Source organism: Annulohypoxylon truncatum (assembly GCF_022578515.1).
Source record: "Annulohypoxylon truncatum strain CBS 140777 unplaced genomic scaffold F4807scaffold_25, whole genome shotgun sequence".
Lineage (NCBI taxonomy): Eukaryota > Fungi > Ascomycota > Sordariomycetes > Xylariales > Hypoxylaceae > Annulohypoxylon > Annulohypoxylon truncatum.
The window spans coordinates 183,950-200,715 of record NW_025953811.1 but is presented as its reverse complement, the minus strand read 5'-3'; the positions used below and the strand labels follow the sequence as shown (position 1 = coordinate 200,715).

General features: G+C 45.4%; 3 protein-coding genes across 3 annotated transcripts; all 3 read left to right on the top strand.

The window, feature by feature from the left end:
- Window positions 1–1,373: 1,373 nt before the first annotated feature.
- On the top strand, window positions 1,374–2,349 carry F4807DRAFT_469021 (uncharacterized protein; the record flags this gene model as incomplete). The annotated part of the gene is made up of 1 exon (XM_048002661.1): window positions 1,374–2,349. Exon 1 carries the CDS (start codon window positions 1,570–1,572, stop codon window positions 2,347–2,349), a length of 780 nt encoding a protein of 259 aa, XP_047852320.1. The 5' UTR covers window positions 1,374–1,569.
- A 2,293-nt stretch (window positions 2,350–4,642) lies between these two features.
- F4807DRAFT_469017 (uncharacterized protein) lies at window positions 4,643–15,259 on the top strand (the record flags this gene model as incomplete). Its single annotated transcript, XM_048002660.1, has 20 exons — window positions 4,643–5,202; window positions 5,257–7,076; window positions 7,130–8,305; window positions 8,519–8,693; window positions 8,746–10,912; window positions 10,952–11,218; window positions 11,252–11,290; window positions 11,324–11,428; window positions 11,462–11,509; window positions 11,540–11,653; window positions 11,702–11,728; window positions 11,765–11,949; window positions 11,986–12,172; window positions 12,203–12,310; window positions 12,407–12,797; window positions 12,881–13,284; window positions 13,341–13,434; window positions 13,488–13,614; window positions 13,690–14,323; window positions 14,384–15,259. The coding sequence occupies exons 1-20, from the start codon at window positions 4,847–4,849 to the stop codon at window positions 15,257–15,259; spliced, it is 9,300 nt and encodes a 3,099-aa protein (XP_047852319.1). The 5' UTR covers window positions 4,643–4,846.
- A 370-nt stretch (window positions 15,260–15,629) lies between these two features.
- On the top strand, window positions 15,630–15,946 carry F4807DRAFT_462242 (uncharacterized protein; the record flags this gene model as incomplete). Its single annotated transcript, XM_048001799.1, has 2 exons — window positions 15,630–15,635; window positions 15,710–15,946. The coding sequence occupies 2 exons, from the start codon at window positions 15,630–15,632 to the stop codon at window positions 15,944–15,946; spliced, it is 243 nt and encodes an 80-aa protein (XP_047852318.1).
- Window positions 15,947–16,766: the final 820 nt, after the last annotated feature.

Here is a 16,766-nt window from a genome sequence, read left to right as displayed (position 1 = left end):
CTGAATGGTCTTACTAGCTGATGGTCCTCCAGGGCTGTCATAAATGGATCCATGAGATTCACTACAGAATGGGACCTATAATTACGTCTGCTTAGGTAGATCCATAGCTAATAAATACCTCCATACGCTTATATATCCTGTATCTAGGTAGGTAATTAAAGAGATAGGAAGACTGGAAGTACTCCAAGACGGTCACCTATATATATACCTATACTATCCACCACGATACTTAGGTTACCTACCTAGTACATACAATTCAACATTGACGAGTAGGTAAATTGTAAATATACACCATAATATAAACGCAATACCAACCTAATGATGGGATTAGAGATATTACTCGATACTTACCTAGCCACTTACAGAGATAGGTATCCTAGAATGTATGAGCCTACTGATAAGGCCGAAAATATCAAGGTATGTGGAAAGCTCTTGTTGTGGATTTTCAGTTAGTACCTACCTGATTAAGGACTTCTGAAAAGAACTTGCAGAACATTTATCATTCTACCTAGCTTTGATGCACCTTTCGCTCTGCTTTATGTTTAAATTTATTATCTTATAGGTAGGTTGTAATTCGAATATCAATTTGATTATTTCAAGACATAATAGTGGATATAGGTTTATTGATGTGTCCCATGATTGGAAGTAGAACTTCACTGACGCCCTGGTGGGGAACGCCATACTACCCATGCTTAACATTAAATTCTGTTGATATTAAAAGACTTTAGAGATTCTTACGTACTGATATTCAAGAGCTCATGGGTCATTCGGCTATCTTTGTGACTTCAAGTAACAATGCTAAGTCATATGGGAAGTCCCGACGATACTTATAGCCTATGCTCGCTGACCTGACAATTTGACAAATAGTCTTGCTGACTACCTGAGTTAGTAAATCGTCAAATCTGCCTTGAGCGATCTCCGCGATGGCCCGGGTGGGGCCGCAGGCTCTTCTAAGACCCTGCGGCTACTTTTTGACCAGATGTCGTACCGAATCCGGATACAGACTTCGGGGTCGTATGGTTAAACTGATGCCTATTCAGATCCCAAGTAATGCTTGAAACCCCCGAATCCTAACGGACCGCTAGTTTTAGCACCCGTAGTGAGGCTGCGTTCGTTAAGCGCATTTCCTGATTGGCTGCGGCTTACGAGCTGCAGTCGCATATTGGATCATGATTGGTCAGCTCTAGCATTGAGCTGATAGCTATTTCCAGGAACATACCTAATCACCGAAAAGGGGCTAATACCGACTTACTGGAAATCGGCTCCCGGTGGTTTGGGAATACGCCGTGGTCCCGGGGTTTGGCATCGATCATGAAGTCCTACAACGTGAAAACGAGATGGCGTAGCAGGGTGCATTCCTTCTCCTGACCTTCCTTCTCTTATTCTTCAGAACACTGGATAAACACTTACGCCTCAAACAGCCCTTCTACCTACACCGTAGATCAGGTGAATCTATTTTCTTCAAAGCCTTTACGATATTACAGTCAACACGATTCGTGGTGACAGTGGGGTCTTCCGACAAAGAGACAATCTCAGAAAATTATAAGTTGATCTATCACACCCATCAATATGGAACCCAAAGGCAAGGAGACAAGTAGAGAACTCGCTCAGACTCGTCCAAGTAGAGATCGTTCCCGCAATATCTTTTCTACGAAAAACAGTTCCGAAGACCAACAAGAATCTAAAGACACAGAATCCACTATGGATAGATCGGAAAGCCAGCCGTGCACCTTTGCGGACGTCGCAGTCTCGTATCGCGTCTACGTACTTGATGACCTTCTTGCAGAACCTCAGGAGATTGTTCACGACTGGAGCCGGAATCTGCTTTACATAAGTCAACGTCACAGACAGGGCAACAATTTTGCCCCCATTGAACTATCTCATGAAATCTCTATCTTCGATGTTTCGGTTGGGGATATTACTTCGACGATCGACATCAGGCCATATGCTGGACCGCATTGCATGGAGTTGGACGGATCGTGCTCTTATATTCACGCTCATGTGGACGGAGGAACCATTTGGATTGATCCGGAGTCGAGGTTTGTGACCAACTTCGAACCTGCGCAGAAAAGGAGACGTGAGGGGAGAACAAGCGAGGATTTCATCGCCGAAATCGACCTCAGGTCTGGAAAGATGCGCCAGAGAGTCAATGTGCCGGAGGGCGATAGACATTCTAGCGATGGACGTCACGTCACCTTTTCTGCCCCGGCAATCAGATTTGCAAGTCGATCATCTAGCAGTGGACTTCCAGTAGTGGATGTTGTTAGCGATCCAATCATCGATGCCATCCGAACCAAATTTTCCGTTCGGACTATCTATGTCACATCTCGAAATATTATGTTGGTTTAAGGAGTAAGGAGCGGTGTGAGGATATCCATACGACGGAGAGAATGTGAATTTAGGGCCTGGAGTTAAGGATGACTGGGATCAGTCCATGCTGGCATGGCTGACGGAAATATGTATGGTTTAGAATTTAGATACGGTCTGCAATAGACTATGCGATAGGACGGCGGACGATACCTATGTAGCATTTACTCTCTTTTACTCAATACACTATCTAGGTACACAATGCTTGTCGCATGACTTTATCATGACGTGAACTTCTATATATTGCCATATACCTAGTAAACATAGAATCAATATAGAGATACTTATTCCTACATAACTTGGGTAATTATGGAAGTAACGGTAGGGACAGCTAAACCATTAGTCGAGAGCTTTAGCCTTAGGCGGAGAACGAGGAATCCTCCCAGTATTGGGTGCCCTTTTTTTTCTTTATGACAAATATTCATAGCAAGATGATAAGATCATCCCATAACTTCTCGCCATAGTATTCCGATCTTATAGGCTGATGTTATAGAAGTATATTTACTTAGCCGGCATCTCGTGGTCTATATACGAGTGGGTCTAGTTCAGCCCTACGAGCTGACGAGCCCTATCCTACTGATCCTGGTCAAATGAAACGCGGGATGTGTTTCTGTTTGATTTTAGTACGCACGTGGCGAGAGATCCTTCCGATTTACTAGATCGGATCGATTGGCAACCGGTTCATTGCCGAGATAATGTAAGCAAGCCTACGGAGGGTATGGAAAACCCCGTTTTGAGATACATAGGTAGATTATTCGCCGCGCCGCATGACGAATACATCTGACTTATTACTCGTAAAATGCGAGAACGGATTTTTTATGAAGCACTGCCGCAAGCCCCGTCTGGGTATAGCCCCATATGGGATTGTCAATTCTTTTCTTCCCTCCATTAACTCGGCACATATGATACATACCTAGGTAGGTAGTCAGTGCAAAGCCGTCATGTGTCGAATGTGAGGCTGTAAGAAATGCGTACCTCCCCAGAAGGAATCCTAAGAACCCACATGCATAAATAGAATACGATGCAGGTTCAAATATTTCATTAGAAGTACCCTACCTCTACCGATGTTCTCCCAAGTTTACCATATTGTTCGCCCGTGCCGCCGTGAGTCATCATTGTTAGTATACCGACAGTTCCACTTGGCTAAGATTTACCGTACAGCAGAAAAGTATTCTCGTATTCTTTTCATCGCGCCCAAGAGAACTAATAATAGGTACCTAGGTAACCTTTCAAGCCTCAAGCCTCCACAATTAAAAAGCTTTTGGAGCGAGCTTCGCTTACCGTCTTGTTGCTTTGCATGACGATCACTAGTGGTGACATTGCTGCGAAAACAGCACAGGGGTTTAATGGAGCCGACACTCCGGTGCGGGACGTTGCATCACCACAGACCAATCACTGGAAGCCAGCAGTTGTCCAATAAGAATGGTTCACTACATATGCATGTAGTGATCGCCTTGATAGAATAATGAGCCATCATCCAGAATGTTTCTGAACTACCAGCCTACTAGGTAAGACGGAGGAATTAAAGAGACATATAATCACTTACTTTGTATCTATAATTTCTCTCTATGTTTTGTGTTCGTCCCCCAATTATTAATTTACAACTTTCAAGATTAAACGGAATTCATATTATAAACGAGGGTTTTATTATGTAACGAAAAAAAATACTACAAGCGATATTTATGAAAGGGGGAAAAAAGAAAACACAACAGGTTGGAAATTCGGCTGCTTGTATCATGTATCTCATGTCGCAAAGTGCCGTGGACTTGTTCTGCTTCCTTCCGTTGATGTCTACGGACGGCAGCTGCTATTAGATGATAGGTCATATTGTTTGAATTATGTACATAGTTATGTAACTAAGCACAATAATAAAGCAGGCACAACTGGATTGTTTTGGGTTGCTTTAGTGGCCCAATAGCCTCGTTCACGCTCGTTTGGTTGCCTCGCGCTTTCCCTCACAGCGTTTCGAATCCAAACAAGTCATTCAAACGGATTGGTTCGCTGTCTTTCAATTTCACCTACCCGCCAAGTGGTTCCAGTGAGAGCTCAGAACACCAACTGCACCCTTGACTCGTCAATCTGGTTACAGTGAACCGCGTTCATTCACTTCCTATGGCGAATCTCCTATGACACATAAATTATAATAAATTCTACCTTCCTAAACTCACATGTTCATATTTCCCATTTGTTTTCATGTACCTTTCCTCCTCTGCACGACCACGTCATGAAGTGATCGATTCGGTGTAGTTGCGATCTCCAACATATCTCCATTCATTTTCCTTTTCCTCTTCCTCTATCGGTTACTATTCCACTACTTTTGACCATGAAACTACTATAGAGTCTCCTCACAAGCTCTAGGACTCACAAACTCATCACTATTCATGTCTCTGCAGATTTTGATATCTCGTCTGTCCGGCCCTCCGATATAATATCAAGCAAAGTCAGTATAACTGCATCTTGTATCAATCCATTCATAGGAATGGATTTTGAAAATACCAATACCCCAGCTGGGGCACTCAAGCGCCTTTTCAACCACATAACTCTACCTGCAAGGCTACCCCAAGACGCCGATTCTAGCATCGATGTGGTTGAACGTGAACTGGTAGATCGTTTGATAGCTGCGGCTAAGCTAATGAGAGACGCCCAAGATGGCATCTGTTGGCAAGTTTGGGACTCGCTCAGGCGTTCACTTCTGCTTTGCAGAGCACTCAATATCGGTGGGAGGCTAGAACGAAGCCAGCTGAGTAACCATCTCAAGCAGCTTCGCGATTCTGATGTCATTATTCTTCACGTGTCAGCTCAGAATGCAGGCATTGTCATTCACAAGCCTTCCAAGTAAGTTTTAGCATACTATCTCATAAATAATTAAAGCTCACGAAGTTCTTGCAGCCCTGAATTCAGCGGTAATATACTATTTGAAACATTCGAGGCCTCGCCCAAGCGCGAATCTGTATTAGCGTCACAGACGCTTTCGTGGACATTCCCCGGGACAGCTGTGTTGATCCCTGATTCGACATTCTACGATGATGCTTTCCTCGAAAGTCTTTCGGTATTCCTGGAGCAAGCCTCGACCGAATCTAGCCAGAAATTCTCCGAGTATGCGGTAAAAGCAGGGCGTCAAGTGGCGGAGGACAGGGAAAATCCACATCCTGCCTTAATCACATCCTTTCTCACTGCGATCCTAGAGGCGAATGGCAAACGCATTTCCCCTATTCTCCTTCGAAAAAGAGTGAGAGATGACGTATGCTGGTCCAGCAATGCACCTTGGCGAAGGTTGCCATATTGGCTTGTTCTTCGGGTTGGCATCGCCCGTTACCTAGCAACCATCCTCGGTGGAGAAAATGGCCGAATTCAGTACAAGTTTTTGATATGCATCATCCATGCAATGATACTTGATGATACCCAGGATATCGTTACCTTGGAGGACCAATCTTTCCTCAAAACTAAACTATGTCGCAGACTTTACAAGCTTGATCGAGACCACCTAGAGCAACCAAAGACCATACAGGAAGCATACGGTAAACTGGATCGGGCCTTTTCTCCCCTATTCAAAAAGACTGTGGATGCTGTTGCTTTTCGGATCAACAACAGCTGGAACCAACAAAAGAAAGCAATCGTCAGGCCTATTCTACCATTACCTCGTCGATCTAATTCAAAGGATTTGCACCTCAGTCTTAAGTTGAGTCGCAAATATCTGACCAGGGTTCGTGAGAGGTTCCAAAATGCAACCCCACTCAGGAGAACCCAAACCCATACAACTTTCCAACGACCTAAATTACACATTCAGGCATTTGGTAAACAGTTGCTTGAACTTTTTGACAAGGAAAAACAGATTCAATACTCCATTTCCGATTTGTCTTTAGGTTCAATGAGCTTGTCAGCGCGAGTTCGGCAACTACATGGAACCATTCACGATTACATCAACCAAATCAATGATAAATACGATGGCAATGTAGAGCAGAAGTCAATCATGCTCCTCACTTTGATGGAGACATGGACAGCTCTCGACGACGCGGCATGTACTATGTTTCCTCTCTTATATGAATTCCACCCTATCTTTACTGCACGCCTATTGGAAATACTCCGTCTCCCTCTTCTATCCGACATCTCTCGCGCACGCAAAGTACAATCATATATACAGGGACGGATATCTCGATGCGGAGGGTCTCGAGCCACAATATTCGATGACCCATGCAAAGGTTGTTTCGCAGAAAGATACTTCAATGATTCTTCCGGTTCTGGTCCGCTCGCAAATATCCTGGCTGAGATACAAGCAACTTCTGCACAGCAGCTGAAAGAGAAAGAACAAGAATGGAGAGACATGAGCGCAAAATATGAGATGTTGACAAGACAATTTGATTCAGCAACATGCATCTACGTCCAATCAATGAACGGACTCTACCCGACGCACGATCAGTACACCTGTCCAAAATGCCAACTAGACAAACAGAGGTCTCGTATGACAATCAAAGCTTTTGAATCCCCGCTACCTGAGAACACAGTGCTGGCAAAGGCAATAGTATTTGAGCTTAGGTGTCCCGAAGCTCTTGCTTCATATCGCGATGCCACGTGGAAAATCTTACACGGCGTTGCGAAACAATCTCAAGATATGGGTATCAAACCAAAGGTATGTTTACAAGACTACTCGGGCTTACAGGAATATTCAAAAATTTCCGGGAGTATATCTCTTGCATCGACAACGAAATCATGTAAGCTATAGCATCTCCTTTTGTTTATTAGGGTCCTCTTTAACTTCGACTAGTCCTAATGACCCACTATAGGGGGAAGAAATTCCCCGTTGATCTCGATCAAGTGTGCTATCCGAATGGCCTCAAGTTATCCTACTTCGACAAGGCTTCTCAATCTTGGCCAGGCCATAGACAAACGCGTCCTACATTTGAACATCACTGCAAACTAACACTTCCGAAGAGTTCACCATTCTCAGCGCTCCTCGAGTCTCCAAGTTTTAATGCTTATGAGGATGGCCCATCATCCTACGAGATTGTGGCATCACATTCACACTGTCCATCCAGTCTCAACCCACATGAATATATGGCCTTCCAATATCTCTTGTCTGGAAAACGTCGACGATGGATCACCGTCTTGAGGGAGCTTGGTTCGTCTAATCTCAATCTATCCACAGAGACGACAACCATGCTGCTTGATCATCTCGCACACCAGGTCGGCCCATCAGATGAATACCACGAGCTCTTTGGAGCTATACATTCTGTTTTCGAGGACGCTTCATTCTGTGAAGCCATGTTACAGCAACTCAAGGCAAAGCTAGAGGCGATAGCCTCTAACTGGCGCGAGACCCATCTGATGGAAATCATCATTATATTGACTCTAAGGCTCATTGCATTCACGGTGCCTAATACGAATCACTTGACAGCAATAGCATTGGATCTGCTTTCCGAAATTAGGCAGATCACTTTGCAATGGGTAAGATTGTTGCGCAAAGAAATGTATTCCGCTGGAGACTTGGATAATAAGAGGAATTGCCAATCGTATCTATTGTGGGCTGCTCTTCTCTGCAAAAGAACCTATGCTTCACACCAGATGGCAATCGCCCAACATCTCGAGGACGAAGATATTTCTACATTCATTGAATGCAGTGCAACGGTGTACGACAATGTCCCAGATAACATCATATCCCTGGGGCGAATTGTGAAGAACTCCTTCGTTCGAGATTTAAGGATGATGCACGATTTGAAGGATCAAATACGGCAGTGGATCGAGATGCGTGCAGGGATCCCTTTACATGTCGCACTTCAAAGCCTATGGCCGGCTGCTGCATCCAAATCGATCTTTGCCATTAAATTCGAAAGTGACGGGTGGATTCAAGTCGATTTAAGTGATGCATTGGAAGGGCTGGTGACTGCGAGCTACAATTATATCTTTGGTATCTTGTTAGTAGACGGCCAACCTCTCGGTGTAAGTATTTGGAGCACAGCTTAGTATCCAGTGTAGTGTACTAACTTGCGTCAATACAGAGGCTTCCTACGGATCCAAAAAGTACAATTATCCTCGAGGAACTCTTTGGTGGGCAGACGAGTCTTATGAAGTACCCCTCGAGAAGTCCTGGAATGACTCACGGTAAGTGTTCCCTCAAGTTTAACGGATGCTGTTAGCTAATTAAGTACACTATTAGTCTTGGCTTTTGACAAAGAGGGCTACCGGATACATATCGGATACGATGGTGAAGAGACCATTATCCGTGCCATTAATGAGAGACAGATTCTGGAACTCATCCCAAGAGACAAGTTCCGTAATGGGAATCAGTTTGACCTTCCAGCACAACTTATTGATAACTGTATCCATTGGCTGTAAGTTCCTTAGTATACTTCACGAAACCTGCTCCTATGCTAACATATGCAGCGATCTCGTTACTGGGATCCTCGAGATTCGGTTGAAATCGATAAACATTTGGAGGTCCCATCGACATAGTTGGAGGCTAGACGTTACGACATCAGTATGTTCACGGTTTATACCTAACGCGAAGGGTAAAGAGACGCTGGTGGATCCTTATAGTCCACTGTTTAACCGCGCGTCGAAAATTTTTACTTACTTCGAACACCCAATGCATTTGACGATCTATCAACCAGGCGGCATGTATTCACTCGCTGTTGATATGCCCCGAATGCAACTGAAGTGGTGGGTCAACAAAGACAATCTGCTGCAATCTTCACACTTGCAAGCCGAGATTGATCCTTCCCAATGTATTGACACATGGTATGGGTTTGATAGCAAACTGGTTTGCCGCAGTTTGAAAAACCCACAAGATCGCTTTGTTCTCGTCCCATTAGGAGCACTCCAGGCAAGAAAACGGGGTTGCCACGTACAGGTGATCGTTCAGCTCCTACACCCTGATATACGATCGGCAAATTACGTACGATTCATGGTTAATAAAACCCTCGGTCGCCTAGATTGCGCCTCGGAGCCTGCGTTGGTATATAAAAAAGCCGAGATCCACGCACTCACCTCCTTTGTTCTACCGGACCCCTTAACAGGCTTGACCGGAGTCGAAAGTTCTTTAGCTATCTTGACTTCCGGTATATCCCAGCCATGGGCACCATTGATATTCCTCCCAACAAACATACTATGCTCTCTTTCAAGGCTCTCCCCGAGACGGGAATATTATCCTGAAGACCTCAGAGTCATGAAGAAAGAGACATGGAATCATGATTTGCCCGCCTTGGTTCAGCGAGAAGAGTTTTACATCCTGGCAGACAAGATAATCTCTCAGTCTAATAGATTGGGTACCTTCTACCCCCACAAGATAGACACGGAAGAGTTATCCGCGTCCGGTGATATTCATCTAAACCTACGCGCTCTACGTCGGCGACAACGTTATGAAAGATGCAGCTATGGGCTACAACTTGATAGTCCAGAAGATACTCTGTACGAAGCGAGACATGATCCCCGCGCCAGTAGTTCGCGGTATTCCAATGTCTTGGAAACAGCCAGTATAATACGAGACAAACCAAGGTTCATGTCGACCGTAAAGGATCTTGCAACGAACCTCTCTCAGTCACTCATCATCAAAGGTTACAATCAGGATTTTGAGAAGATAACAATACACGATCGCCTAGAGGTTGATATACGTCGGGAATTTGGCCCGCTTGTCAGCGCGATGAAAGATATTCAGGGCCAATATAAGCTCATGTTCTTTCTAGGGTCAATCTCGTTTCGATCGAATGCCAATATGCATCTAATACGGACTCTGATTGCGTTCGCTCATTGGGATGATCTTCAATCGTTAGCTCTCCCTCGTTATGATGAATACTGCAGCTTCCGGCCAGGCCAAGTACCACAAGTTGACGTTCTAGTCAAGCTTATTGAACCATTTCAAGCACCCCCTCCCGAAGACCCTCCTCTCGCAGAATTTGCGAGTGGTCGAGACCAACGAAAGCTCTACCAGGCCAGGCTGGCCCATGCTCAGGAAGCAAGCAAAGACTGCAGAAACTTGGCGCTATCTCTAATTTCAGAATGGCCTACTCCCAGCCCAAGCACAAAGCATGCAGAGGACTCGTACTTGATAGATGTACCCGCTGCTCTAAACCAAGTACGTCCTGAGTGGGAGAGAATATACCGCAACCATGAATTTTATATCCACCTGCAAGAAGTTCAGGCAATTCTAAATCAAAGGCATTCTGATATCGAATTTCAAAAGCCGGACTTTGTTCCTTCTGAGTGGATGTACCATATTCAGCAACCAGGCTACAGGCTACCAACACTTGGCCATGACATGATTGGAATGCCTATTCATAAGATTAGACCAAGCATCGCAAAACAACGTGTCAGTCCCTTCGGAAACGCACCTCAGCCTATGATACCTCTCCGTGACATTTCAGCAGAAAAGGCTTCGCAAGAGTTAGAGCAGATTATTGACGTATTCTCGAAATCTAAGTCAACAATCAAGAAAAGATACGCGGCAGACCTAAAAGATAGTTTGGTTGCTTTCAAAAATCACAGATCGCAAGCCGCAGCTGCTTCAACTTTGCCGCCGTCTAACGAATATACAGTTGCCCAGCTTGAGTCATTTGTAAAAATGATTTTGGCGGAAATAGAATCTGCAGTAGAGACACCAAATGACGTATACTCTGAGAGGCAAATATATTGGCTACAACAAGGTCAGCTGTGGCCTGCTATTACTCCAATTACCCTTCTTGAGCAGCTTCGGTCCACCACAAAACGTTCATTTGGGACGGGAATGAAGAGAAGACTACTCGATTTCGCCGTGTCCATCACAAACTTGCAAAGACGATTGCGGATGCAGTCCTATCAGAACTCAGGTGAATACGCTCGTTACGAAGAAGAACGAAGGAACACAGGTCACAGTAACTGGCGAGTGGAAGACTACCCTGACTGGGTTCTACTTGAGGTTGAATCAAACTTGCTCATTCGTGAGACTCAAGTTGAAGTCGCGTTGGCGATAATAGAACCAGATTCCAAGGCCAATAGCGTTCTCCAGCTGAACATGGGACAGGGCAAGACATCATGTATCATTCCGATGGCTGCAGTTATACTTGCGGATAGCAAGAACCTTGTTCGGGTGTCCGTGCCTAAAGCCCTGCTAATGACAACAGCTCAGTTGCTCCATGGTCGCCTGGGCGGTCTGGTTGGTAGAGAGATCAGCCACGTGCCTTTTTCTCGGCGGACTTCGACGAAGGAAGGCCACATCAAGCTGTTCCACAGATTACATCGCGACATTCAGAGGAAACGCGGAATAATGCTTTGCCTTCCAGAGCACCAGATGTCGTTCATGCTATCTGGTCTTCAACGGGTGCTTGACCAAGAGATTCCCGAAGCTAACATGATGGTTCGAGTCCAGGGGTGGCTTCAATCATGCGCGAGAGACGTCATCGACGAGAGTGACCACACGCTCGCCGTCAAGACACAACTCATATACCCTTCTGGGTCACAGATGACTGTGGATGGACATCCACATCGGTGGATAGTTGTTGAACAAATTCTCGGCTTAATGGATATGCATCTTTATGATCTAGCTACCAGCTACCGATATTCAATCGAGGTTGTGAGGCGCCCACATGGAGGCTTTCCCTTTGTTTTCTTCCTGCGGTCGGATGTTGAAGAAGAAATGGTTAACCGCCTTAGGAATGATGTCTGCCGAGGTGCCCGAGGCATAATCCCCGTGGACTCTATCGATCAAGCCGACCGCATAGCCATCAAAGAGTTTCTCTCCAGTGGCAAGGTTCGCCAGTCGAGTTTAGATCGTATCAGCTGTTTATGCCCCGACCGACCGCATGTCAAGCAGACGATATATCTACTTCGAGGATTATTTGTTCACCGAATTCTCATAATGACTCTCAAGAAACGATACGGCGTTCAATACGGACTTCACCCTTTGCGAGACCCGGTGGCGGTTCCCTTTCATGCAAAAGGAGTTCCAAGCGACCAATCTGAATTTGGCCATGTTGATGTAAGTAAATTTAATTTCTCCTCATACCGATTGAAGTATCTACTATACCCGCGTAGGTCTGAAGTTAAGCATAATACAAGCACTAACTTGGACGAGGTCGCTATCTTGTTAACCGCGTTGGCCTTTTATTACTGCGGTATCAACATTTCACAGACCCGTCAAGCCTTGGAAGCTGTCTTGAAGTCCGACGATCCTGCTTCCGAATATGATAAATGGACCGAAGACGAAGACTTCCCAGATTATTTGAGAGATTGGCATTCAATTAACGTCGATGATTCACAACAGATGGGCCAAATCTGGAACACTGTGCGTTTCAAGGTCCCCGTGATCGATTACTTTATGAACAACTTCGTCTTCCCGCGCCACGCGAAACAGTTCAAAGTTCGATTGCAATCCAACGGCTGGGATATTCCCTTACCATCCCACATCCAGTCCAATAAGAATAGGACCTTGAACCAGTCAAGAGGACTTACGACTGGCTTCTCCGGTTAGTAACATATTACCCCTATTTGTTTCTTTTCCTCTTCTGCTATACAATAATTCTAATCACCAACAACCCTCTTTCAATAGGTACAAATGATATTAAACCCCTCTTGCCTTTGACTATCAAACAGGATGACTTGCCCGCATTGTCGCATACAAACGCAGAGGTTCTCACATACCTTTTGCAGCCGCGATCTAAGAGCTATTTTGTAATGGCCGATCAGAACCATAAGCGCATTAGCGAGATTTCTTTTCTATGTTTGTTAAGAGATCGAAATATCCGCATACTTATCGATTCCGGAGCTCAAATCCTTGAACAATCCAACAAGGAACTAGCCGAAAATTGGTTGAAGGTGGACGGTCGAGCAGGAGTGGCGCTATACTTTGAGGGTGATAGTCCATGGATCCTTTCCAAGCAAGGAACGAAGACTCCCCTACTTGCTTCACCTTACGCAGACAATTTGAACGAAGTTCTAGTGTACCTTGATGAGGTATGTTTCTGGTTCTATTTAATAGGTATCCTAGATCCAAAGCTCACTCTAAGCAGGCCCATACGCGGGGAACTGATCTCAAGTTTGGTCAATACGCTCAAGCTGCTCTCACGTTAGGACTCAGCCAAACAAAAGACCACACTGTACAAGGTATGGTGGATAATATACCAAATCAAGATGACTATAAAGCTAACCCATTCTAGCTGCTATGAGACTCCGCCAGCTCGGCACAACGCAATCCGTTGCATTTTTCGCTCCACCCGAAGTGAACCAAAGCATTCGAGACTTGTGTGGTAAGATGGATGCGGAGCGGATAAATTCGTATGATGTGTAGGTTCAACTTATCCTTATCACTCTTCCACTATCATCTTCTACCATCAATGACGAAGGCTGATACAATTATAGAATCCGTTGGCTCATCAGCAATACATGTGATGGCATTGAGCAACTGCAGCCTCTTTATTATTCTCAAGGCGTAGATTACTGTAACCGAATGCAAGCAGCTGAGGACTTCCCGAATTTCCTGGTTGACGAAGAACACAGAACAGCTTTTGTCAATGCTATTAAACATAGGGAACGGCAGACCCTACAGCAACTCTATGCGCCCCAGTCTAAAGCAAGACTAGACATATCCCTAAAGTCAAACCCAAAGATTGCTGGATTTGTCAAAGAGCTCGAGTCACGTAAGAAAACTTTCCAGGACACAGGTCAGGCCGTCCATGCTTCAGCGTTACAAGAAGTTGAACAAGAACGAGAGATGGAAAATGAAGTTGAGGCTGTACGACAAGTCAAAAAACCATTACCATACACACCTCACAAGTTCCCCGGCCTCCACAGGGATCTGGAAACTTTTGCCAGGACAAGTAGGATACCTGCCGGGTCTGACTATTTCATCCATATCCTCAGAGCACTAGCAAGGACAGCTCTCGGAAGGAAATATAAGGTGAACCATGAGATGAGCTCTTCTCAACTTTTCGTTTCCGGCGAATTTGAGCGGACCGTTAAATTCATCATTGAGTTAGCCAATGACAATTTCATGGTAAAGTTCCCCTTTTGCTCACCCTTTCAACAGATAAGCTTACTAATCGCCTAAATATAGCGTCCTGTCCAATGGATTCTTCATACAGAATCTCCTGAAGCTGCAATTATTGTAACACCGGAGGAAGCCGAACACCTGATTCGAATCATACAGGAAACAAAGAAAGAAGGGAAAGTTAGCCCAACTCGTCTTTTGATTTATGCGGCACCTGTTACCCGACGAATGATGCACTTCAACAAGTTGAATTTCTATGCCTTGCCGCCTGTCTCTAAAAACTGGCAGCCTCCCGAATGGCTTACTACTGAGCTTGGTTTCTTTGCAGGGAGACTCTATTTCGATTGGTCTGAGTACAACAGCATTTGTAAAATGCTGGGAATTGACCTATCTACACCTGGGATGGAAGAAATCGATAGTTCGGAAGTGGATACAACCGACCAGACCGCCTCCGCCGAAACATCAAACGACCCAGATCGATCTCAAAAGATCGCTTCTAATCCTCGAATGGGCACGCAATCAAGTCACAAATTCAAGGGCCTTACATCTAAGCCTTACACGTTCACGCAGGAGTATTTAGCGGTTCGTCGACGTGGGCAAGACTTTACTCATACTCCAATGGGGTTCTTGTGCAATGGAAAACCGTTAAACGAGAACAGCGCTTTCTTCCGCCGTGCAGATACTACTCGACGTCGCAAGGCGCTTATGCCAGTTGGGACATCCCAGACTGATAACACCGAGGGAGAAGGTGGGGAAATGATGGATCTTGGAGAGTACGATCCCTCGGCGGAGATTCAAGATGATGAGGAGCACATTACTATCGAGTATGATGAATCTGATATGCATCGTATGGAAGACGAAGAAGCAGACGAATCGAACGATGAAGCTCAATCTCCAGGGATGAGTCGTGGAAAGCGGTCTACCAGGCGAAAGGGCAAGTGAAGGAAAGGAAAAGTGTTTTGATGATATGTGGGTACTTGTCAGAGGATTCTGTTTGAACTTTGCTCGGAGGTTGTTAGCTTTTTCTACTGTCGGTCAAGGAGATACTATGGCTCTTTAGCAGTGTGTTGGTACAACTAATGAAATTTGTGTTTCTATTACTCAATCTATATGGCGCCACTTGATTCAAGTTAATTCTCTCATGTTTGCTATAAACCAAGCAAACCCTCAGGAGGGTTTCCTCGGCTTAAATACCTGCGTAAAGGCCATAATTGTAGTACTCGGGCAGCAAGCATCGACCCTTTTCATCTTCTCCATAGTAGCGCAACATACACTCTGCGGAATCAGGAAATAGATATCAGGCAGAGACAACATGAAGGTAGGTAGTAAAACTTGACAGGCTGAAGGAACGTCTCATCGCATCCTACCTAGGCAGCTAACATCCTCATTTAGGCTTATATCTTCCTATTTGTGATAGTCGCTGCCGCGGCCAACGCGATGCCAGCCCACAAACGTGCGGAGGAGAACACCTCTTCTCAGAAGGCGGGCTACCATCCGGACTGCGGCTCCCCGAACTCAACCAAATTATGCCAGGAGCGTTACGGCGTTGGCTGCAACGACGACGGGTCTTTGCACACCGGTAATTACTCTTTCTGTGGTATTCTGGTGTGCAAATGCAGGCCCAATTAGGTGTGTCTGGAGCGAGTGTACAAGCTGAGGTAGGGTATCTAGAAGTAGGCAGGTTGTATGAGGGACACAGCTTGTTACACCATTACGATTCTCAATTGACTAGATTTAGATCGGAGGGAAGTACTGCGAACCTAACGGAATCCTCGATTGGAAGATGTGTCAAGGACGTCCTAGATACCCCTGATGTGCATTCGCTTGATCTGACAGCCTCACGACGCTACTAAATCAAGTCTCGGAGGACTCCAAGATCTAGGTTTAGAGAACGAAATGATAACTGTTTATTTAACGATAAAAAGACGAATCTGCATATATACCATCTTTTGTTCAAGGTCCATTCGTGAGGATTTCCCTTCTCCCGCCCCTCTCCCCCCGGATTGGGCTGATTAGCTAAGCAAATTGGATAAGGGGTCACGGATCACCTTGCGGGGACAAGCAGAAGGCACATATACCATAAGAAGTGACTCATTTTTCAACTAACAATACGGCGGCTCACCAGCTTAAACCACCAAGTGGTCGGTTTGGTTGATGCCTCAGACACGGACACTTACCCGAAAATGTCTCCCTGGAACGGGAGGTCTAGGGTTCGATTCCTGGCAGAACCAGGGCTTGAAAAAGCAGTTGCAAAGAAATATCCGACAAAGGGAGGCGCAGAAGCTCAGGAGCCGTACAAAATACCTGAGTCTGGGCCCTGAGGACGGTTACCCGATACTGTTCTTTTTGCCATTCTACTTATTATTGTAGCCCCCTCCACACCCAACCCGCCTCCCCTTTTTCGGCATCGCGATGCACCTGCGATTCCATCTTAGGATGCGCATAGTTC